The sequence below is a fragment of the Puccinia triticina genome, chromosome 4A (genome assembly GCF_026914185.1).
Source record: "Puccinia triticina chromosome 4A, complete sequence".
Classification (NCBI taxonomy): domain Eukaryota; kingdom Fungi; phylum Basidiomycota; class Pucciniomycetes; order Pucciniales; family Pucciniaceae; genus Puccinia; species Puccinia triticina.
Window position 1 is genome coordinate 162294 of NC_070561.1, and position 23847 is coordinate 186140.

Here is a 23847-nt window from a genome sequence, read left to right on the forward strand (position 1 = left end):
ACATAATCTTGTGATTTTATAATGATTCTTATAAAATCACAGTTTGAACTTTTTTTACACCAGGAAAAGTGGATCAACCAGCCCGGGCACACCAAAACAAGTCATATCAGGACAAAACTGATGGTTTTCAAAATCATTATAAAATAATGAGCAGTGATAAAAAAATACTACATAACACCAAACAATAACAAGAAGCATGCCATCATTGTCTGTGAAGCAAATCGGGTGAATGTGAACAGCAATGCAACTACAGGGTGAGAAAGGCAAAATAGAGGGTTTTAACTTGTCAGCCCAAATCAAAAAACTATTATGCAGGAATGATGACATAAGGCACTAGCTGGCTTCCACTGTTATGGACAGCTCTGCTGCTTGCTCCCACTTCCTGCCTGTGCAGGCCTAGTTAAGCTCAAGGTTGTGGGTCTGTTGGGTTGGGCTGACATTGCAAGTTTCCCCCAACAGACCCAAACCTGGCCTGAACCCGGCTGGGTTTGGGCGGCCCATTGGCAGGCCCGCCCAATTGCCATCTCTACAGGAGTGCCAATTTTATAAGATTGTGAGATCCAGTCAAGATACCCGTTCATATCCGCAGGCCTGTGAACCTCGGATCTCAGATATCTGGTGTGACTGGGAGTCTACCCCCGGATCGTCTACCGGATATCCCGCACGGGATACTGGCTTGAGGGTTGAAGTGATACAAGCAGCAAGTTTCAAACACGAATTCAGATGAAAGAAAGGCATTTGTTTTTCTCTCTCTCTCTAATTATACACAGATTCTTGATGATGGTGATCAGTCGAAGAGGACATTTCGAATTCTTCGACCTGAAGAGGGAGGAGTTGCTGGTAATGGTACGGCCGATGGTTAAGATGATTCTGAGTCGAGTTGTTCGAGCCTGTGACTGGTTGATATCCCTGGCTTATCGGATTAATCGACGGCACATTCGACCAGGTTTCCGAAATTAGTTGTCTGAGTGGTGGTCCTAAGCAGGTTGAAAGTACTGAGATCGTCCCCCAAAAATAGTCATTTATTTAGAAACACAAAAAAAGTTAAAAGAGACAGTCATTAGGAATTCAACACCCATTAAATCCCTGATCGAGAAGCTAGTCTTTTTTTTGGTTTAAGAATGCTTGTTTGAGAGAGAGAGACAGAGAGGGAAAAGGTTTACTGAGAAAGGCAATCCAGGAGATGAATAGGATGGCGACGAAAACGATGAATACTTTGAGCGATCTGTCCATTTGAAAGGGTCTTGATTGACTGTCGAAGGTGATGGACGTGTTTCCTGGATGGTTGGGAAAGTCGAGTGGATACACCGTGCACCACAGGAGCGATCGACAGACATCTGGGCGTTCCGAGAACGACATATCCAGTCCGCCGTCCCCTGAACCCGCGGGACGTTGGAGGGGCGCAGACTGTCGATCGAAGCCCTCTCAACGTAGAAGAGTTTTATGTACATAACCAGAAAAACGTGATATCCTCTTTGAGCCTCTTTGTCTTGCCTTTCATACATAAATATTTATGTACATACTCCTCCTCAGCCTTAACTGATGAACTTCTCCTGAACTTAACTCTACGGTAGACACATTAAATAATTAAGTACAATGAATTGAAACAAACGAGTAAAGCAAACAAACATGTAGGTCATTGAAAAGTTGATCATAGGAAAACATAAAAACAGATTGGTTGGCATTTAGGTAAAGGAAACAATTTTAAGCAAAAATGATAAGCCATCAGTCATGGAAAAATGATGAAAAAAATGAACTCATTATAAACGACATACAAAAATCAATGAAGACATTTGAGATCAATGGTGTGTAGAGAGAAAGACAGAGGGGGGAAGAGTAAGGAAAATAGAAAATAAGATTTTTGAGAAATGCGTCGATTAGTTGAACTCGCTCTATCCAAACATGTCGAGAAAGAGTGAGAGAGAGAGAAACAGAAAGATTAGATAAGTAAGAAGAGAGAATTGAGGGGGGAGTCGAATAAGCACCAGTATATATATATATATATATATATATATATGTGTGTGTGTGTGTGTGTGTCTATTGTTGATTGATTGATTGAGGCGGAAGAATCATAAGCTTGAAGCCAGAGAAGGTGATCGAAGAGTGCTAGTCCGACCGATCCAGCGTAAACAAGAGACAATGAAAATGAAGAAAGGGGAGGAGAGCTTATTCTTCGCCGTCGGTGTTAGTGGTCGTCGAGGCATCGAAGTCCGGCCTAGAAGACTCGTCCTCGTCAGCCGCCTCAGGCAGACGATGATGTTTGTGGAGCTGCTCGAGTGGCAGATGGGCCAGTTTGAGGCCCTCGAGTTCTTCGAGCACCATTCCCACCTCCTCCTGGTCCTCCTGGTCCTCCTTGGCCGCTTTGATGTCGACGACCGCGACCGTCGGAGGCTCGGCGTGCTCTCCTATAGCACTCGGATCGACATCTCGATCGGCCAAGCTGGGCACTGGATCTTCGACACCCTCCGTCACGCTCGCCTCGGGCTCCTTGGCGGCTTCTCCAGCAGGTACGCTGGTCTCCTCTGCCGAACTGCCCAGAGCAGCCTCTAGCCCCTCGGTCCCCTCTTCCACGCTTGTGACTGGATCTTGACCCGCAGCTTCAACATCGTTAGATTCTTTAGTTGGCGGGCTCTCATTCATGAGCTGGGTCGGAGTTCGGGAGGCCGATCGGCTCTTTCCAGAAGTCACCGCGCTCGAGGGTTTCTTGGCCGATTTGATGGAGGCTTGGTCCGATGAACCTTCGGGAAAGGGCACGCTAGGCAAGATGGGTGATTTCCTAACGGTCGTCGAAGAGCCTTTGACGGAGGATGTGCGAGTCTTAGCCTTCGGGGTGCTCAAGTCGGGCGTGCGGGTCATCCCGCTCGTGCCAGTGACCGTCAGCTTCGGGCTGGCCGCACTCGCTACCCGGGCGGAAGGCTGGGCAGCACTAGATTTGAGACTAGGTGATTTTTTGATCCCACTCGAGATCGGTGTGGCCACACTGGCGACTCGGGTGCGTTGGAGGGGTCGTTTGTCTATTGGTTTGGTGGCCGAGCCAGTGGGATTGCTCGGTGCGGGTGCTGGCTTGGTTGATTTTTGTGGATCGGCTGATATGACTCGTCTGGTGAGCTTGACGGGCGGTGCAGGTGAAGGGGGCGCTGTCTTCGCGTTGGCTGGCGGAGCAGGGCCAAAGTTGGGCAAAGGGGGCACTTTGGTCTTGGCAATCACCGATTTCTTGAACGCGGTTGAGGGGGCTGGTGTTGATGCCCTGATGCTCTCCATCCGTGTCCGTTCCTTGGGCGTACTCGCGCTGGCCGCTCGGATGTCTCGAAGATGGGCCGGATCGGAGTCTTTCCTGACAGCGGCAGGCTTTGAGGCAGAGCTGGGCGGCTTTGCGATTCTCTGGGTAGACGCACTCTTGGGCAGGTTGTTCGCACCCAGGGCTCCAGCCGGAGTGTTGGTTGGCTGATTTCTGGTGGTTGGGCCGTTGGACTGAGATTGGGAGCGAGCGTTATCAGACGCTCTGATCTTGGCTAGTGAGGCAGCCGTTGGGGCGGTGATGTTGGTCTGTTTGCGGGAACGAACGATTTGACGGGCATCGGAGGAGATGGTTGCTTTGACTTTGGGCCGGGGTGAGGCTGCTTTGGTGTTGTTAGTCGCGCTGGACGGGGGTTTCTGGACGGCCAGATCGGACTGGGATAGGTCGGCCAGCCTGGAAAGATCTGGGGATTGGTGGATGGGCGGGGTGAGGGGGATGTCGAGCTGGGAAGGGATGGTTGGATCGGCTTTGTTGTTATCGGCGAGTGATTGTGGGGACCGGCAAGTGTTGATGAGATGGGAGCTGAAGGGGCTGGACTGGGGGTCGGCTTCGGATCGCGCGGCGTCGGACGATTTTGAGAGCTGGCTGCCTGGAGGGGCGGTCCAGGCGACCTGGTTGAGCGGGAGCGGTGCGCCGCCACTGCCGACACTCCACGACCTGCGATTCTGGGCGATCTCCTCTGGGTCTTGGCTCAGCCGTGGCTTGGGCAGCGGCAGGGCTGGTTGACCATCGAGATTGTCGATAGTCTGCTGGAAACGCTTGATGATCGAAGAAGCCTTTGGGGCAGGGGTCTCGATTGGCAGCGGCCTGTGGGGGGCATAGGGCGAGTTCAGTTAGCTAACCATTATAAGCTGCCACCGAGGACAGGAGTGCAGACTGACATGGTTCTGTGCTTTGAGTGTGGGGGGAGTGGCAGCCAACTGGTTAAGAGCACGAGCTTGCTGGGGAGAAGTGCTGATTCGCTGGGGAGGGGGAACTCAGCCGTTCTGTATCTGGGCCAGTTGCTGTTGCCCTTCACAGCAGCAGCACCACCCCAACAAGATTACTCAACCCCGCGGGGACCAGCCAGCCGACGTAATCACTCCCACTTAATCATTTTCTTCGATTTGCTGCAAGTTGAACTAACTGGCCGGGCCTGGTGTTAATTGTGTGCTGAGCCCATGGAGTGACATTGAAGGGTGGTTCATCTCAAAACACTTGCAGACTGACAGAGACCTCAGCCAATTTGATTCTAAACATGAAACACCCATGATCAGCTTGGCTCAAGTCCTGGATGGGCTGCGCTCACATTCAGTACAAGTGCCGGTTCTTGTTGATGTTGGAAACTAGTGGATGCCTTTCACCAAACACTTTTCAAAGCTCATCTTTCACTTTCCACCTTGGTCATCTGGAAAATTCAAATGATTGAAATTAGGGCCTTGGAAAAATGAATCCTAGGTTGTAGGAAAACAACTCCCAGAATTGAGTGACATCCGCACAACGGCTCCCGGCGGTCCTGACATGGTTGCCTTGACCCACTCTTCTGTTGTGGCCTTCTTGAGGATAGTTTCTCCCAATTACAATGTCCTGACTGGGAGTCATCAATATAATTTCCTCAACCATCTCATTTTATTATTATTTAATTATTCCTGGGAGTTGGCCACCTGAATTGGCCTGTGAGTTCCAGACTTTTGGGAGTCATCACACATCTATTCCTTGCCAAATACATATGTCAAGCTGCAAAGGCACCAAATTTGCATGTACTTCTGAACAAGCATATCAAATTGCTGAGAAAAAGGAAGAAAAAAAATAAGAGATCAGAGAGAGGCCAAAGTTGCCACTATCATATCTTTGGTGGTGGTTGGGGCTTTGATGGCTTCACTAGCTTGATTTACAGCCAGAGGACCTTTGACAACAGTTGGAAGGCCAAAAACCTATTCTTGCAGGCCTGAGCGGCTGCAGTAGCAGCTATCATATCTTTGGTGGTGTCACTAACGGCTTTATTTGAGGACCAAGGACCTTTAATGACCGCGGTTGAGGTTGGAATTGCAAAAATAATCTTTGGAGGGGCTTGAGTGGTGTGGTATGCCACACCTGAACGCTCCAGCTCACTGCAACAATGGCAACATACACAAGAATCACCCAAGGAGCACAAGTCTAGGTAGAGAATCTCAAAACAGACCTGGGTACCATTTGCACCACTTGTACCTGTGCAGTTTTTACCAATAAGGGGCACCCAGCACCAAGTAGCACGTTCATCAAAAAGGTTATCAAGAGGTGTCCTCAATGACCGGAATAGATGAATCATCAAGAGGTCCTCAATGACCAGAACAGGTAGCTGGTCATTGAGGAGAGGACCTCTCAATGACCAGAACAGCTCATCTGCCCCTGCAGAAAAAGTTTGCAAGGCATACATTGGGAGGAGAAAAATTCCGGAAGGTCAGGCTGACCCTGATGGCAGCTAGGCCATTAATTCTACCCAGATGTTGGGCTTTAACCTGGTACCTGGATGTTGGTTGCAGGGCCCGGGGTCATGATCAGATCCAAAAAGCAAAAAGTGTAATAAGCATGACTTGAGCTGTTGGGATTGTTTGTGTTCTGTGTGGTGTGTGTGCTGGGTTGGTTGATTGAGGTTGCTGTGAAGTCCCAGAATTGAGTGACTTGGTTTGAGTCCAGTCTGTGATTATATGCATATGCATGTAGCCCAACTCCCAAACGGGCAGAGGTTTTAGTTGGCCAACTCCCAAAAACAATAAATGAGATTGTCAGGAAAATTATCTCAACAACTCCCAGTTGTGGAATTGCAATTGGGAAAAAAACTTCCAAGAAGGCTGTGACTAAAGAGTTGGTTGAGACAACCATGTCAGGACCACCAGGAGCGGTTGCATGGACATCACTCAATTCTGGGAGTTGTTTTTCCAAGGCCCTAAAACTATATGGAAAAGGAAGCCACTATTGGTGTCAAGTTACAAAAGGAAGTGAAAAGAAGCCAGTGATTCTAGAATTGAATTTGTGCCAGAGAAAGGATGAGATACAGTCTAGTGCTTATAATCAACCCAAGTGGTCCACCAAATTTGTAAAATGACTGGAAGGGATATGGGTTAATAGAGACTTGACTGTATATTGATATTGCATGTATTTTTTGTGACATCTGAAAACCCTTACTGAAAAAAGGGGGCTTCACCAGGATTTCACTTGCCTTCAGAATATTTATTATGCTTGCTTATGCCACCAACAAACAGGGCCCAAGAGCAAATAATCATACGGTATAGATTTCAATACATACGGCCCCGTTTGGACGCCCCAAATTCAGTTATAAATTGGGTGATTTATAACGGGGGTTGACCGGGGTATAACACCTCCTTATTTGATGTTTGGGGCAGCCAGTAATATAATAAACTACATTACTCCGCATCACACAAAATCTATCACCCCCGCCATTTCAAAAATACTAGAGGTCCCGACCTCTATTTCCGGGTAATAAGCGGTGATATCTTGCCTGAAAATGTTGCTTCCACAAGTCCGACATATCGAACCACAAGTCCCACATATCAACATGGTTGCCCCTTCTCAGTGTCTACCATCACAAAAATCAAATGGCCCGACCACAATCTTCTCAACCAACTTATCAGGCCAAGCCTCTCAAGCTTCATGTAACCCCAAAGCGCGCTGGACAGGCTCGCAAAGAGAAGAATTCTCAAGCATCTTTGGCTACTCCGGCTACTCCATCAAATCAGACTCAGCAATCTAGTCAAGCCACTGGTACCAACTCTCAATCTCAAAACAACCAGACCCAAATTGAGGACAGCCCTGAAAAAAACAAGACCAAGAATCTCATCTGGACGGCCGGTATGGAACGCAGCGCACTCAAGATGTATGTGAAAGCGGTTGAATCGGGCAAGCAAGGCGAAGCTGGCTTCAAACCTGAGGTACATCAATCTGTTGCAATCAAGCTGGCAAAAGAGTTCCCAGGCGTTGAGTTCACCGTTGGGAAGGCTAAGTCTAAGTTCAACCAGACCTTCAAGAAGGTCTGGGATGCTTTTTTGGCTTGCAAAGGAGCAAGTGGTTTTGGTTGGAACGAGGCTGAATGCATGTTCACAGCCTCGGAAGATGTTTGGAACTCTTTCTTAGTCGTAAGTTTTCATTTCATGCTCTGTAGGACAAGTTCATGCCTGACTCATTGAACCTTCCTAGTTGCACCCCAATGCGAAGCGATTCAAGAACACTCCCTTCCCAGAGTACAGTGACTACCAAGTAATCTTTGAGGGAAACACGGCGAGTGGAGTATTGCGTTGCACATCCGGGAACGAGACTATCAATGCATGTGCAGAGGCCGTACCTTCTGGTGACGACGTGAATTCAGCTGAAGACTTGGAGAATGGAAACCAACCAACTCAGACTACTCAGACTCAGCGTCTGGGCGTCTGTCCTCCCCGCCAACACCAAGTGACCTCAGGCAACCGGTTTGAAAGCTCGATTGATTGTCTGGCTGAAGCATTCTTGGCTTCCTAACTTAGCTAAGTCCCTCCTCCTCGGGGGAGCGAAGCGACCTCCGGAGGAGGGATTTACGGGCTATGTCGCCCCCGCGGCCTGTGAGGATTAAGCAAATGGCTGGGGAAAATTTTAAAACTCAACCTACTCATGCTTTTCTGAACATTTTGCTTCCTTGTTTTGATTTAAATGATGGCCTCACTCGTGCGCATCTGCTCACCTTGACCGCTTCCCTTCAGCTCTCAAGGTTGGGCCACAACGCTGCCATGAAGTTTTGTGCGCATCTGGAATATGTGTTATGGCATCTGCCTGTAGTCCAGCGTCTTCCATGCATCGGCACTGCATCGAACAATACACACATACCATGGTGTTCGGGTCTGTTATTATGGTGCAAGCTTCTGATTTCACCAGCTGTATTCTATGCAGTTGATGTTGAGTGTCAGATGTGGTGGATGATACAGACTGAACATGAAAAAGCCAAATGTTGCTTGCAATCAAAAAGAGTCAGCTGGGAGAACCTGCTGAGCATTTCCAACATCATGAAGCGCACGGCTTGATTCTCCCAGATAAGCCGCTTCTTTTGGTGGGCAACTTGGTAACTGCCAAGGGTGTGAGGGTAGCTGTAGAGAGCTTCAAAAAAAAACCACTTTTTCCTAATCCTCATACGCAAGCCAAGTGACTTAGCGCATAAGTCCCTCCTTCGGAGGGTCCCTGCGGGACAGCGTCCTCCCTCCACATAGAGAGGGACTTAGTTAAGTTAGCTTGGCTTCCAACCCTCAGCCCAAAACTACATCAACCTCACCAGTAAACCAAGCCCTCGAGAAATTCCAAGATGCTTTTGCCATGAATTTCAGCCTTGATGAGCTCGTAGCCGGATTCAACGTCTTGCAAAACAAAGCCAACGCAATCACTTTTCTTGTGATCCGCACCAACAAGCATGCCCAGGCCTGGATAGAAATAATGAACAAGTGAAAAGAAAGGTCCGAGTGAAGTGGGTGTTGAACCCACAACCTCGTGTACTGGGAGAGTCAAACTCACATACTCAGCATTCATGAGTGATGCTCTAACCATTGAGCTAAGTACACATTGCTATGTTGCAGTTGAATACAGTAGATGTATGCTTATGATGATGTGTGGTGTTGCCCCAATGGTGATTGGATGTGTAAGCAACGGTGTGTTAAGCAGTGCTAGATTGACACTTCAACAAGAAAGGGAAATTGAACTCAAGATTTCCTTGGACAACCAAAGATAAAAAGCTGTCATGTACGCTCAACAACGTTACAAAGCATTGAATGCCTGAGGTTATAAAGTTCTTCTTTGTTTGCTGGCCTGACAACATCATCTTAATAAGCAACTAAGCCAACAAAAACAGAAAGCTTGGAATCATACCGTTTTCCTGCCTGTGCATTTTCGCGCAAGTGATAGCAAACCCCTCGGTACGGAACAAGAATACCCTTTGAGAGGGAGTACCCCGCATCGGCGAGGTAGAAAGAGCCGTTTGGGATTCTGAAGTCCTCGGCCATGGCGCTTCCAAGGACTCTTGAGTCGTGAGCAGACCCCTCCCAGCCAACCATCATGTATGTAAATTTCATGTCGAAGTCCACAACACCGAGGACATTTTGTGATAATCCTCCTTTGCAATTACGATAAGGGCCGGCCATGTGTTCAGGTACACTTGCTGGGATGTGGCACACGTCCATTGCCCCAATACACCTTTCAAAGAACGGCATAAACTTTGGGTTATTGAGGATAGATTTGTGCCCAACGTCGCGAGGAGGAGAAACGATGTACTTGCTCTGCAGCTGGAGCAAGAGATGGATGATGTGGTGGAAAATGCGTGAGATAGTCTCGCCACTATGCTGGAAACGATCTTGAGCTTGCCGGTTGGTCGCGTTTTGTCCGACAATGTAGAGGAAGATTGCAAACCGTTCATTCATGCTTACTAGCCTTGAGACTGGTTCACTATCAATTGAAAGCAGCTCGTCCAAACAGATTCTGAACACATCGATTGAGATTTGGAACATGGCCTGAGCTCGTAGTCGGTTACCGTTCAGGATGTATCTAACATATTCATGACCCGTTAAGATGCTATCGTTGTACGGATGTTTGATTGTCTTCGACCACTGACGGAGGCCGATCAGGATAATGATGAAAAGTGCCATCCTCTTTCGTCGGAGCTGGTACTGTTGTTTTTGCTGAAGCATGCTGGGAGGCGACATTGTGGGGGATGGTGATGAGTGTGTATGACACCAAGTGAATTTTGGTTTGCCAAACAGACTTGTAATAAATGAGTACTATATGATTATTGAGTGGAAGCGCCAAACAGACCTGTCATAAATGTGCTGGTTGCATAATTGATTTTATGACAATTGGCTTTTCACTTTTGTGTTATGTATATTATTATGTGATTTATAATATCACACCGGGCGTCCAAACGGGGCCTATGTTATAATTGTCTGTTGATATCCGTTGGGATGCATCATAATTGATGGATGATGACTGATTCTTACAAGGAATGATATATTTTAGTCCAAAAGGAAGTTAATGGAGGACTAGGGAAATACGAAGAGTATGCATGATCTGAATCTTAAATACAAGGAAAAACGGAAAGGTGTGATTATAAGTTTATGTCAAATGTCGATACTGCACAAACAGCGTCATTCTACCTCCACCGTGATCATCACCCTTAGTTTTTTTCATTTGATCTTTGAGATTCTCATGAGTTTTTTGAAAACCTTTTTGATTCCCTCAAGACGACCCTTGTTTTTTCTCTCCAGTTTCAGCGTCCGAAGTCTTGAACTTCCCAACATCGGTATTCCAGCTCTGCTGACGCCGGTCTCGATGAAATAGCTTGGCGACGAGGGACTGCTGACGATAGGGGGGACTGGGGCAGCTACTTCCAACCTTGGATTGCGCGGAACTTCGGGTTGGATAGCACCTCGGTGACGATCTAAATTGGGTTATGTAGCATGAATGGAAAAGAAATAATCCGGGAATCAGAAAAGTTTTGGTCTCAAAAGAAGATTGGATTGAAAATGAGTTATTGTAATAGCTGCCGAACCTTCGATCTTGAAATTGGATATGGCTCTGAGATCTAAAGTCAAGCCTAGGAAATTCTTATTCTTTCTAGGCTTGGTGTTGCCTCGGATAGAGGCCCAGGAATTTGAGGCTTGTGGGCGAGGCTCCGGCCTAGATAGGACAGGCTGGTCCTGCATAGTATTAGAAAGGCTTCGACATTGAAAAGACTCTTCCGCAGAGACACGCGTATCCGACTCTTGTGCGCAAAGATTAGTCCCAGATAGAACAGACTGTCCCTCGACGGAAAGGCCTCGACATCGAAACGATTCTTCAGAGGAGTCATGCCCGAATAGTTCAGGCTGATGCTGCATGCCTCGGCATTGGAATGAACCATCCGAGTTTTGATGAGCATCAAGCCTACGTCGTCCAGGCTCATATTTCAGGCCTCGGCATTGAAAAGACTCGTCCGAATCTTTCGTGGTTTGGGGTGACTTTGAACTTGAAGTACTTTCCGTGTCCACAGATCCTTCGGGCCTCTCTCCCGAGTCACAGCACACCCTGGGCCTCTTCGCAGCACCTGAAGCGCGTTCGGATTCTTCCATGCGCTGAATTTCCCCAGCCGGATACTTTTCTTGATCGGAAAGTCTCGCCCTTTTTCCCGCTTCATTCTCTTCATTGAGGAACTCCTGCGGGGAGCCTATCGAGACGCGGGTTCTGGACATGCCTGACAAAATATGGATAGGATGATCGGTTATTAGTTTGATAACTGGTGGAAGAGTTGCTGCCGAAAAAGCAGGCAGAAGCACTGCAACAGCGGCTTTTTATAGGAGCCATTTCGCTGATTCCTACTCAGTCGCATCCCGGAAATTAACCATGGCTGAGGGAGTAGGATCTGCCAGCCACAGGTCAGCAGGGGTCATATCCGCCTGTGGCTGAGTGCTTGAGTGCCCAAGTTGAGCAGCACGAACCGAGGATTAGTCAGATTCATGAGAGGTCTGCACCACAGCCAGCGGATTTTATCCGCCGTCATCCGGCCTTTAGGAAGCCTTATGATGCCCATGCCCCTTAAATTTCAGGGATAATAGGCTTATGCGATTCCGAAGCCGTTGATGGTCAGCTGAATTGGCCCGTGTGGCGGTGTGAAGGTTGGCATGACATAAGCCTGAAGGACCATAGCTAGGAACCAGTAACCTAGAGGAATCGATGCAGTCTAATGGAGAAACGGTGTGTAAAATATGCCCCGAGCACAGGAAGTGCGAGTCCAGGTGCCAGGATAAAGAAAAGGAAAAATAACTCGGATGCAGATTAAAGGGCTGGTTGAATATAAAAAACAAAAGGAAAGGTATATGGTCAAATGGCAATTCCTCAAAACCCACTTCCATGGCGTATCAGATCACGGTACTCGGATGATGATTGTCATTGGCGGTCGGTTTTATGGCCGGCCAGCCCTTGTTTGAGCCATTTCATGCCTTAATTATGTGCCAGAGAGACCTGAAGATCGATTCCCCCTACAAGCGCTTCAAGCACAATGCCTATGTACTTGATACAGACGAGAACGGCCGCCGGTGGCAGGGAAACGAAAGCGAACGAGAAGAGAAGCAACGAAAGGAATAAACATAAAAGGAAGGGATAAATATTTGCGACGAGAACAAGAGTCCGACCATCGCCTCCCCCGACACATCCCTCTCTCAAATGGAATAATCCACGGCAACGCGATCTGGTAGCTGCATGACCAAGGGAGAAGGGTACAGCGGCCCATTTGGATAGAGCCCGACGCATGATAGCTTGTGCTCGGCCTCTCTTCCCCTGATCGCAGTTAGCCCCAGCCTAGAAGAACACGATGCGCGTCCTGCTCACAGACACCCCGCGTCATATAAAATGGCCATCGACTGGCAGGCAATGGGCCCCCAAACCACCATCTGATCCTCTCATTCTCATCACCAATCATACCAGATTTCATCCATTTGCATTTGGGTCTAATATCCTTTCTGATACAAATCAGATTTCTTGAGGCCAACGATTTCGCGATATCATCATGCTGGAATGGAACAAGTCCAAGTCTTCATTCGACGAGCAATCCGAGCTTCCTCTGTACAACAAGCACTTCACCCGTCACATCTCGCCCGCCCAGTCGATAGGCCTCACATCGCGTGCCACCTCCCTCAGTCCGACTGCCACTTTTGGCACCTTACCACCCACTTACGCGGATACTCAGTCGCCTGCGCAAGAGAAAATCAGCCTTTGTTCGCGCCAGTTAAAGCTCAAGCCCCACGGTGATGGAACCCCCGAGACGGCTGAGGGATCGCCCTCGAAATTGAAGGTCGCTGCTGTGATCCTGTTCTACTTAGTCGCGGCCATTGTCATGGTATTTGCAAACAAGGTTCGTTATCTTCTCCCATCCTGCAAGCTCATGATATAGACACTCCAAAAAAAAAACTGAAGTATTTATCTTTGTTGGCTACTTCTGATTAGTGGGTTCTACGCGCGACCGCAATACCGATAACATTTCTGTTCTGTCAACTACTACTCGCGACGGCTTTACTCAAACTAGCCGGCCTGATGGGCTTCTTGGAGATACCCACGCTGGATCTGAAGATGGGCCAAAAATTGCTTCCGCTGATTTCTATCAACGTTATTGGCCTGATCTTCAACACCTTCTGTCTTCAATATGTCGATGCCTCTTTCTATCAAATCGCCAGAGGACTTGTCCTCCCCTTCACCGTCCTAGCATCCTACCTCTTCCTTCACTCCCGCCCGAGTCCCAATATTCTGTCAACCGTTCTAGTCGTCTGCGTTGGATTCCTTTGGGGCGTGCGATCAAACCATCTCTATACCTCCCGGATCGGTGTCGCGCTTGGAGTGCTCAGCAGCATTACCACTTCGGTTCATGCCATCGTCGTCAAGCGTTCATTATCGGTCACAAGCTCAGCAATCGAACTGTCGTATTACAACAACCTCGTCTCGGCCATCTTCTTGCTGCCGTTGATCCCATTCACCTCGGAAATCAGCACCTTCAGTGCCCTTCTATCAGAAGGCGGACGAGACCTTAATACGTTTTTGGTCGGCGCTCTTGTCACTGGGCTCTTCGGCTTCCTAATCTCGCTGGCTGGATTCTTATCAATCAAGATCACCTCTCCGGTAACCCACATGGTTTCCTCGGCCGTCCGTGGCGTCCTGCAGACGATTTTGGGCGCGGTCTTGTTTGGTGATATCATCACATTGAATAGATTCGTCGGTATTGTCGTCATTCTCGGGGGGTCGGTCGCGTATACTGCGGTCAAAGACCAAGAGGCTCGTCCCGAGAAGTATCACCTGACAACAAGAAATAGACCTTCACAGCCGCTTCTCCCCATTGTATCCCAATCAAAAAGCCCCAACAACCTAACAGCATTAAAAGCTGTCTGTTGAGTATTGAATTGCCCTAATATTCATTTACCTTTGTCCGAATAGTTTCTTTTTCTGTTAATTAAGTACCCTCCGAGTCAAGTTCAATAGTTAATTTTGTGCCAGTGGTTATATTCCATTCATTCAGCATTAATGTCTAAAGAAATGTGAAAACTAAATTGTTATTCTTAATAAAATGTTTCTGCTCAGCAAACCTACTTGTTCACACTCATAAGGGATCATCCTGATCATCCGAGTGAATTTGGTCAGATTATGTTCTATGCAGGAGAGAAAGTGGAAATGATGTGCCCTGAGAAATTGGGTCTCCAAGTCAGTACACCATAAAAGCTCAAATTCAGCCATCAAAACCCTCCAAATCGTAAGAAGGATTTGAATTTCACATGAAGAAAGTGACAGCCTTGTTTGTGAGTGCTTCAACACTTGTGAAGTCAGGTGGCATTTTGGTGAGCTCACCTTTTTTTGCAGGGAATTAAGTGTTCATGTGTCATGTGAAACACCACATTTATAATGTTTGATCAAATGCCACAATGCATGATTGAGACAGGAAGTATTCATACTAATTACTCTTAGGTTCTGTTTGTTGTTTCATAATTGAGCATGATGAATAATGTATTTTTTGTGACATGGGATTACCACAAAAGATAAGGTTTCACCAGGATATAACTTTCCTCCAGCATATTTATCATTTATACAGCTAACAAACAGGGCCTTATTCTACACATAACAGGGCAAAGGCCAAACCTTGCTGGCTGGTGAAAACTGATTGAGATTGAGTTTTCAACAGCAAACAAGGCTTAGCACCTCCCTCTAAATCAAGCTACATCCCAGCCAAAGCTGTAGCTTTTGGGGAAGTCAATTCAGAGTCAGAAAATATAAACTTTGTGAGGGAATGGAGGACTTCCCGTAGCCTAAATGGCCTGATTTTGAGGGAGCCACCAAACCTTGTTTGCGGGTGAAACCTCAACCTCAATTAATTTTCACCAACTAGTAAGGTTTAGCCTTTCCCTCCTCATCAAGCATTTTAGCCCACAGGAAGTTCTCCCATGTAGATGCTCCAGATCTGGTTTCTGTAGATCTTACCAGGAAGTCCTCAAGTCATATCATATGGTATCAATACAATAGGTTGGTTCACGCAGACAACTTCAAGGCAATTGTTATCAAATTTTAACAGTAAAGTTTCATGAAACTTTCAAAATTCAGATTTATTGTTTCCAGGAGAATCTGAACAGATTGCAAAATTTGCAAAATTTTGTTTAAAAATGTGATAATATTGGCTCCAGGTCCGTGAACCCCCCTATTATGTTTCCTTGAAATTGAAAAAATAATAATCTATGTTTGACTCCTCATTTGCTAAACATTTACAATTGTGAAGGCTTGTCCGGGCCTCTTGCCCTCAACCACCACCATTTGAATCACCCAGCCTCGCCCGCGAGCGTCCAAGGAGCGCCACTGCTGAGATCCCGACTGGTATTCATTCACTCATCTGTATCATTATTACTACTATTAAGTATATGGCCGACCGCCCGCTCGCCACAAGCACGCAACAGAAACCAGAGCCAGGAATAACACAGGCGAGACACAAAACAACGAGCAGATGTATCGGGAGAACAGCAGTATCAAAAGCAGAAGCAGGAGGAGTTACACAAAGAAGGAACGAGACAGAAGCCAAGAAGAAAATAGAAAGGAAAAGGAAGGGAGGGGAGGGGAGATAAGACGATAACGGTGTATATCTAAAGCACATATACATCTCTCTCTCCCTCTATAAGTAACTTGTTAATCTTCTATCAGGAAACGAGATACGAGGGAGCTAGAATGAAAACAGGATACACTAAGGTAAGGGCCAGAGGATGAACAGGGAGAGAGTGAGATCAAGGTCTGGAGCGCTGGATCGTGGAGGAGAAGAGGAACTGGTCGAGGGGATGGTTCGGGTTATAGAGCTCTTGGTAGAGCGCCTCGACGTTATCATTGAGCGCATCGCGTGCCGTATTGAGATCGTTCATGGCGGCCGAGGCCGAGGCTGAGGCTGAGTTGGTGGCTGTAGAGAACGGTCTGATGGAGGAGAAGGAGGAGGCGTAGGAGGAGATGGGCGGCAGCGGGTTGAGTTCCGGGTTGGTCGAGGGACGGGTGCCGGCGTAGTCCATGATAGAGGGCAAGTCGGTGATCGATGGTCTCTCGAACCAGCGGATAGGTCTGCGAGTGAGTCTGCTGACGACGGAGCTGGTCGAGCTCCTCGAGAGTCTCGCGGGCCCTGTGGTAGCAGCAGCAGCGGCGGCGGCGGGCTCCTGGGCGCGGTTGTCGGACCGGGGCCGGATGTGGGCGGCCAGCTCGGAGCCCGCGGGGTAGCGGCCGCGCCGGGCGAGCAGGCTGGGGTCGGCGTAGCGGTGGTACCCGGGCCGCTCGAGGTGCCATCGTTGGAGGTCGTAGTGGGCTCGCAGGGTGCGTGGCTGGTGGGCCCTGGCCTCGTTGATGTTCTCGAGCGCTTCCCTGAACGCTCTGCCGGTGTCCGTCTCAGGGGCCGATGATGGGTGAGCGCGGTGGTTGGAGGATTCTCTAGTCGGACTACTGCTGCTGCTGCTGTTGGTGTTGGGATTCGAGCGGTTGGAGTGGAGTGGACTCGAGGATGACTTTCGGAGCGACTTCTTGGGTAAACAGAGGTAATCAAACTCGATCTCCCCGATCTCTTCGCCGACCAAGCCGTCCTTGGAGCGCTCGTAGACCGTTTTCTGGTCGCTATCTTTCCATCGGAGACTGCCATCTTTCGAGCAAGCGACGATGATCTTCCTGCGTTCCATCGGATTGGTATCTATCGGGATCACCATCGTTCTCACTTTCAGTTGTTCGTCGTCTGGGGTGTAGAAGGCCGGCAAGCAGCGACGGGCATTGGATTCTCGTGCTGCTGCCTCTGCCAGCTCGGCTGTCGTGGGGTGACTGCTAGAGTTGAGATCTCCTGAGGTCTGGGAGGCTCGGAAGGAGGATCGATGTGAGTGGGGTTCACTGAGCGAGTCCTGGTGCTTTCTTTTCCGGTTTTCGCCCCATCTCTTGAGCGCTTCGAGTAATGAGTCTGGGGTAGATAGGGAGGGAGGGGTGTAGATGATTAGAAGCGAAATGCTCTTCCGTTGGAGGTGATCATCAGCTTACGATTATCGAGATCCGACAGGCTCGGCAGCGTGCGATGGGTGGATCGTCTCTGGATGGAGTGTTCCCTGAACTCGTTTGCACGTTCCTGGCCAGCCTGGGTTAGTTCGATGGATGAGCTGTTTGAGGGGGGGATGGGTCTCGGGGGGCTGGCTGAGGAGAGCGGTCGGAGGTAGTTGGTTATGGGGGGTTGTATTGTCCTGCGCTCTGGACGGTAGTCGGGGATGCCCGCCTGCCTGTTGAGTTCGCGCATCTGCCGACTGACTCGTCTGATCGTTTCGATATCGATTCGGTGGCCTGGGCTGCTGCTGGGTTCGTTTGGGGGTGTTTCAGGCTCTGGGTCGAGTGTGTTGAGTTCTCTGACGAAGTGGGTGGTGAAGAGTTCTCTGAACTCGTTCTGCTGTTCGGCTGGGCTGTTGCTGATTAGCATGGTTGTAGGTTGTAGGTTGCAGGGTGTAGGTTGTAGGGTGTTGTTGTTGCTGTTGGTGTCGTTGGTTGTTGGTTGTTGTTGGTTGTTTCTGGTTTTTGGTCGGCCCACTCTTATGTATGTATGTATGTACATACACAGGCTGAAGTGACACCCCAACCACATACATACATCACTCTAAATCACTCCGCAAACAATATTATTTAAAATAACATCTCATTTTATGTTTACATATGTTTATGTTTATTTTAGTAATTTTTTAGTGGTTACAATCCGCCCATGGCGATATACTTCACAGTCTGGAACTCTTCGATCCCAAACTTGCTGCCTTCTCGCCCAAACCCAGAATGCTTGATCCCTCCGAATGGGGTGACCGCATTCGAGACCATCCCAGTATCTAACAGAGAGAACCATCAGCATGCCAGCCATCCCATCATCATCAGCCATCTCCCACTCACTCGCACCGACCATCCCAACCTCCAAGGCTTCAGCCACCCGCCAGATCCGCCCAATGTCTTTCGAGTAGAAGTAGCCAGCCAAGCCGACCTCAGACTTGTTCGCCGCCGCAACCACCTCAGCCTCGCCCTCGAACTTATACAGTGCGGCCACTGGCCCTGAATCATATCAAGAATCATCGAGCGCGGGCGCAAAGAGCATCGATCAATCATCCTCCACCCGAGAGAATACGAACTGCATCCTCACCAAACGTTTCCTCGCCATCGATCACCCCACGTGGAACCTCACTGAGCACCGTAGGCAAGAAGAAGTATCCAGGGCCGTCCACCCGCTTCCCACCAATCAACACCTCCCCACCCGCCTCCCTGGCCAGCCGGACATGTCGCGTCACCTTCTCCAGGCTCCGCTCATCGATCAACGGGCCTATCGACGTGCCCTCTTCAAATCCCGAGCCAACCTTCAGTTCGGATACCTTCTTCGTCAGCTTCGAGGCAAACTCTGCATAGATCGACTGGTGCACATAGAATCTATCTGTATCCAGCCGATCGATTTCAGATCTCACCAGTTGAACTGCTGGAATCCCCTCGTATTCTACATAGGAGGAACCACTCACTTGCAGAGACACAGGCCTGTCCAGCGCATCTGAATTTACATGCCATAGCTCCTTCCACAGCTTTATCAACATCAGCATCCTCAAAGACGATGAATGGCGCATTCCCGCCGAGCTCCAAGGACAACTTCTTGAGTGTTGATGATGATTGAGCCATGAGCAGTTTGCCGACACCCGTCTAAATGTCCAGATGATTGCAGAGTTCAGGTAAAAGAAAAGAAAAACAGGCTGAGAACGTCGTCTGAATAGATTATTAATAGAGCTCGCGGACTAACCGAGCCCGTAAATGACAGTTTGCGGATCTCCTCGTGCTCGCAGAGTGCTTTGCCGATCTCCGGCGTTGCCGACTGAGTGGTGATGATGTTGAAGACTCCAGCGGGAAAGCCGGCTTGGTTGGCAAGTTCGGCCAGGGCCAATGCAGTCAATGGAGTTTCTGCGGGTGCTTTAACCTACACACACACACACACACATTTATATATATATATATGTATAAGTAACAAAAAACAGAGATAAGCTCAGCCACAACAAGTGTTGTGCAAGAAGAAGAAGAAAAACCTACGATGACGGAACAGCCTGCGGCCAGAGCAGGCGCAACCTTACGGGTGATCATAGCTGCTGGGAAGTTCCAAGGACACAGAGCAGCGACGACGCCGATAGGTTGTTTAATGACGAGATGTCTGACGGCAGGGGTCGAGCTGGGGACGATGATCCCGTCCGTGCGGAGGGCCTCCTCGGCGAACCAGTCCACAAAGCTGGCCGCATAGTTCACCTCGCCCAGCGCATCCTTCCAGCTCTTCCCGTTCTCCGCCACAATCAGCCGCGCCAGGTCCTCGGCATTCGCCAGGATCAGCCCGTTGAACTTGCGCAGATAACTCTGGCGGACCGCCGGCGTGCTGTGCCGATACCTCGAAAACGACTCCGTGGCTGCTTCGATCGCTTTCCCCAGATCTCCCAAGTTCATGTCCGGACATCTCCCTATTTCCTCACCAGTCGCTGGATCTGTGCGTGGAGAAGGATCCTTAGTATGTATGTACATATCCGACCAGCTGCTGCACGAGCTTCCATTGGACTGACCATTCACCGCGAAGGTTCGGGACGAGCTCGAGCCAACCCATTCTCCGTTGACGTAAGACTTATGTTTCAGCAGATCGTGGTTCTTGAGCTATAAGTTAGGGCTCAGTGGTCAGCTCGAGTTTTTTTTTTTTAAAAAAAAAAACAATGACCGGCATCATACCAGTTAGATCTAGAATACATGTGCTTACCTTGGAGGATAAGACCGAAGAGCGGGCGACGGGCCGGGTTGAAAAGGCGGCCGAGGAGCGTAGGGCCGGGATAGCTCGGGTGGGGTGGATGAAGAAGCGAGGGAGGGTGGTGGTGAACATGGTGGATCTGATCGGTTCTGCGTCCAAAAGCAGTACACAGTCCCGGAGAAGCCGAGATTGCCCTTTGAGACATCTTCTCCATCCCCACACTCAAATTTTGTACACAAACTTAAAAAATTGGATATTTGTAGATATCAGACTGACAGCCAGCTGACAGCTCAACCCACAAATATACAAAAACAAAATGATCATAACTCATGGCTTCTTTCTCTCAATTAACAACACACTTAATAGGGGGTTTCAAAGTTGGCAAGATGCGACTTGCATGCGCTTTTGCAAGTCGGTGTTCAAGTTCATTCTTGAACACCGATTTGCAAAAGTGCATGCAAGCCACACTGTACTACACCCCCTAAGCCTTCTTTAATGTTTTTTTGAAATTTGGTGTTCAATAAAAGCCTTGAACACCAACTTGCAAAAGTGCATGCAAGTTGTGCATGGCCAACTTTGAATCCCCCTAATTTGTTCATCCTGACTCCATCGAGGCCTTGCAAGTAGGTTCAACAACCAGCCCATTTAAGGAAGGAAAAAAAAAAAAACATGAAATATAGCAGGCTGATTTGATAGCATAGGCACAACTATATAGCGGATCCTGCATAAATTAAGTCACTCAAACTCAAAGATCTTCGAGAAGAAGGGTTGCATGTTGAGATCTCAGCTCTGGAAAGAAAATGCAAGATGGGCCTGCTCTTCATGCAGACGGGGTGATGAGAACAGGATCAAGGAGCAACAGTGTTATACACTACAGTGGTCCTCACTTGGTGGGTTTTTAGCGCAGCTATGCTACACTAAATTGTAGCGCACAATTTACACTAACAGAGATTCAACAAAAAGTGAAATTCAGTGTCAGCATGATTCAGCACCATGCAGCATGCAGCTAACACTAATTATGCCCAGATTTTTAGCAGAGACAGCTATGCTAACATTTTAGCAGCACTATTTAATTTTTGGCATAATAGGGGGTTTCAAAGTTGGCCAGATGCAACTTGCATGCACTTTGGCAAGTTCAAGTTCATTCTTGAACACTGAGTTGCAAAAGTGCATGCAAGCCACACGGTACTACACCCCCTAAGCTTGCTTCAATGTTTTTTTGAAATTTGGTGTTCAATAAAAGCCTTGAACACCAACTTGAAAAAGTGCATGCAAGTCATGCATAGCCAACTTTGAATCCCCCTAATAGCCGGCCAACTTGGACTACTGCAAGGAGCAAGGGATAAGTCTGACATGGCCCTGAGTTAGAAAAGGCTCTAATTTGGTGAGTTTACATATTGTGTCAGCTCCTGTCTCTTTGGTGACAAGGAGTTGATAGGTTTTTTGAGTTACGCTATAACGGTTTAGACAGCGGTTAACGGAGAGTGGGCCGCACTATAGCTTAAAAAGCCAGTGGGAATAAACCTCACCTCAACGCTGAATAGCAGAGGGGCTAGCTCCCTTACAAGTGTAAGGGGACACGGCAATTACTCGAGCCAAGCGCCGTAGCTTTGGATAAGAAGAGGTTATTTTCTAGGTTACAGGTGTGATAACAATCACCTGTACCTAGAAATTACACAAGTAGAGGTCAAAAAAGCTGTGAAAGGAGGAAAAGGCCAGTTGATTATTTAGAAACCCCACTCACTATAACTTGTAGTAAGGTGCACGGGTTTGTATGGTAATAATCTTGGGGGCAAGAATCTCTCCAGGGGAAAGACCCCCCCCTTTTATATTACAGGGGTCAGCTCCCTCCTTCGAGTCAAGGTCCTGAGGGATCCTTAACTCCAAGGAGTTGAGTAGTCCACGGAATTCAGGTGAGGGATTTTCATAAATACTCATGTAATCTCTCAGTTTGTATGTAAATTGTTCTTAATGTGGATAAATACATAGAGAGATAAGATTATCTCTCTCTGTATGAACAAATATGTAATCAATGTGAAATAAGCTTAATTGCATACTTAAAAAGTGTGAAATATTATGGTTTAATCCATAATAAATGTACATAGAAATAAAAGGTACAATTTCAACGTAAAGACAGGGAATTGAACTCATGACTTCATGTACATGAGTCAATTGCTAATGAAGTCTTTAACCATTAGGTTATAATAACACTGCGGGCATCTTGATGTTGCTGCGGTCCGCAGCAACATCTGATGATTCAGTGGGGATTCAAACCCTGCGCAACAAGTATTGCAGCAACACTTGGCCAGCTGTCCATCAGCGGGCCACCGGGGTATGTACACACAACGCACCTCTCAATGGCCGGCACAACAACCGGTCACCAAGAGGAGTACGCACTCCTCTCGATGGCTGGCCCAAGGACTGGCCATCAGGAGGAGTCCTTGTGCCGGCCATTGAGAGTTGTCTACACTCCTCTCAATGACCAGCATAACCACTGGTCATCGGGAGGAGTCCACACTCCTCTTGATGACCAGCACAAGGACCGGTCATTGGGAGGAGGAATCCATACTCCTCTCAATGCCAACACAGGCCGGTGTTGAGAGGAGTACATGCACCTCAATGCCTGGTCTGTGCCGTCCATCAAGGGAAGTGTGTATGTACTCCTCCTGATGACCGGGCCTTGGGCCAGCCATCGGTGGAGTGCATACTCCTCTCGGTTACCGGTTGTTGTGCCGGCCATCAAGAGGTGTCTGGACTCCTCTTGACGCTGGTGTGTGCTGGCATCAAGAGGAGTGTGGACTCCTCCTGATGACCGTTCCATGAGCTGGTCACCAAGAGGAGTGAGAGGAGTGTGTAATCCTCTTGATTGCCGGCACAAGGACTGGTCATCAAGAGGTTGTTATGTATGTACTGCGGTGGCCGGCTGTCCAAAGGCAAATCAGCCGGCCAGATGTTGCTGCAGCTGACGCTGCATTCTGATATGCAGTGTCATGATGTTGCTGCGGCCCGCAGCAACAGCAAGATGCCCGCAGTGTAAGACATGTACTTTCCAATTGTAGACACATGGACTTAGTGTATCAGTGTCTGACATATTGCATCTGGAAAACACAAAATTGTAAATTGTACCACCACAAGAGGACCCCGCAGTGATCAACAGTGTCTGGATGCATTCTGTAGAGACTGTGAAATGATGATGTGTCTGGTGAGAGTTGAACTCATAACCTCAGCTATGCTGAGACACATACTAGAGTTCTGCCTTTACCAACTAGCACAGCAGTCAATTGGTTGTTGCTGCGGGCTGCGTGTGACAACCAATTGCCCGCTGTGTAGGCTACAGGCACTTGTAGCTGCAAGCTGGGTGGTTGGTTGGTAGTGCTCATGGGTCAATCCAACAGCCTTCCATACTGTGGTGATACATCATGGTAGCAGACTAACAGACAACTCAACACTCAGTCTGGACAATATTAAGAATGATAATGAGGAGGAGGAATGTGATTGCTATAAAACTCAATGTTGCAAAGTAACTTTGACAAAGGTTGGAAGCTTATTATTGTTTTGTTCCGGCTTATTCCCCTGTAAATGATACACCATTCCTTTTCCATCTAGTTTTGTGCCATTACTAAGAAACTGAAATACTCCCAAAACTCAAAAGCTGAATTGATCAAAATCTGTTGCAAAAAATCTTGTGAAACTCCTCACACCGTTGAACAAGATGTGTGAACCCATTGGAATTCAACCCTCATCCAAGTTAAGAGTATCATCAGATGTCAGGAAGCAA

General features: G+C 48.2%; 5 protein-coding genes across 5 annotated transcripts; 1 reads left to right on the plus strand and 4 right to left on the minus strand.

Annotated features, from left to right (window-relative positions):
* Window positions 1-2166: 2166 nt before the first annotated feature.
* On the minus strand, window positions 2167-8134 carry PtA15_4A11 (uncharacterized protein; the record flags this gene model as incomplete). Its single annotated transcript, XM_053167971.1, has 3 exons — window positions 2167-4105; window positions 4180-4310; window positions 8132-8134. The coding sequence occupies 3 exons, from the start codon at window positions 8132-8134 to the stop codon at window positions 2167-2169; spliced, it is 2073 nt and encodes a 690-aa protein (XP_053019118.1).
* A 2330-nt stretch (window positions 8135-10464) lies between these two features.
* Window positions 10465-11508, minus strand: PtA15_4A12 (uncharacterized protein; the record flags this gene model as incomplete). The annotated part of the gene is made up of 2 exons (XM_053167982.1): window positions 10465-10718; window positions 10830-11508. 2 exons carry the CDS (start codon window positions 11506-11508, stop codon window positions 10465-10467), a joined length of 933 nt encoding a protein of 310 aa, XP_053019119.1.
* Window positions 11509-12821: 1313 nt separating this feature from the next.
* PtA15_4A13 (uncharacterized protein) lies at window positions 12822-14194 on the plus strand (the record flags this gene model as incomplete). The annotated part of the gene is made up of 2 exons (XM_053167993.1): window positions 12822-13166; window positions 13259-14194. The coding sequence occupies 2 exons, from the start codon at window positions 12822-12824 to the stop codon at window positions 14192-14194; spliced, it is 1281 nt and encodes a 426-aa protein (XP_053019120.1).
* A 1865-nt stretch (window positions 14195-16059) lies between these two features.
* Window positions 16060-17756, minus strand: PtA15_4A14 (uncharacterized protein; the record flags this gene model as incomplete). The annotated part of the gene is made up of 2 exons (XM_053168004.1): window positions 16060-17252; window positions 17330-17756. The coding sequence occupies 2 exons, from the start codon at window positions 17754-17756 to the stop codon at window positions 16060-16062; spliced, it is 1620 nt and encodes a 539-aa protein (XP_053019121.1).
* Window positions 17757-18019: 263 nt separating this feature from the next.
* Window positions 18020-20201, minus strand: PtA15_4A15 (uncharacterized protein; the record flags this gene model as incomplete). The annotated part of the gene is made up of 8 exons (XM_053168015.1): window positions 18020-18150; window positions 18212-18367; window positions 18456-18740; window positions 18823-18997; window positions 19095-19268; window positions 19379-19818; window positions 19894-19981; window positions 20082-20201. The coding sequence occupies 8 exons, from the start codon at window positions 20199-20201 to the stop codon at window positions 18020-18022; spliced, it is 1569 nt and encodes a 522-aa protein (XP_053019122.1).
* Window positions 20202-23847: the final 3646 nt, after the last annotated feature.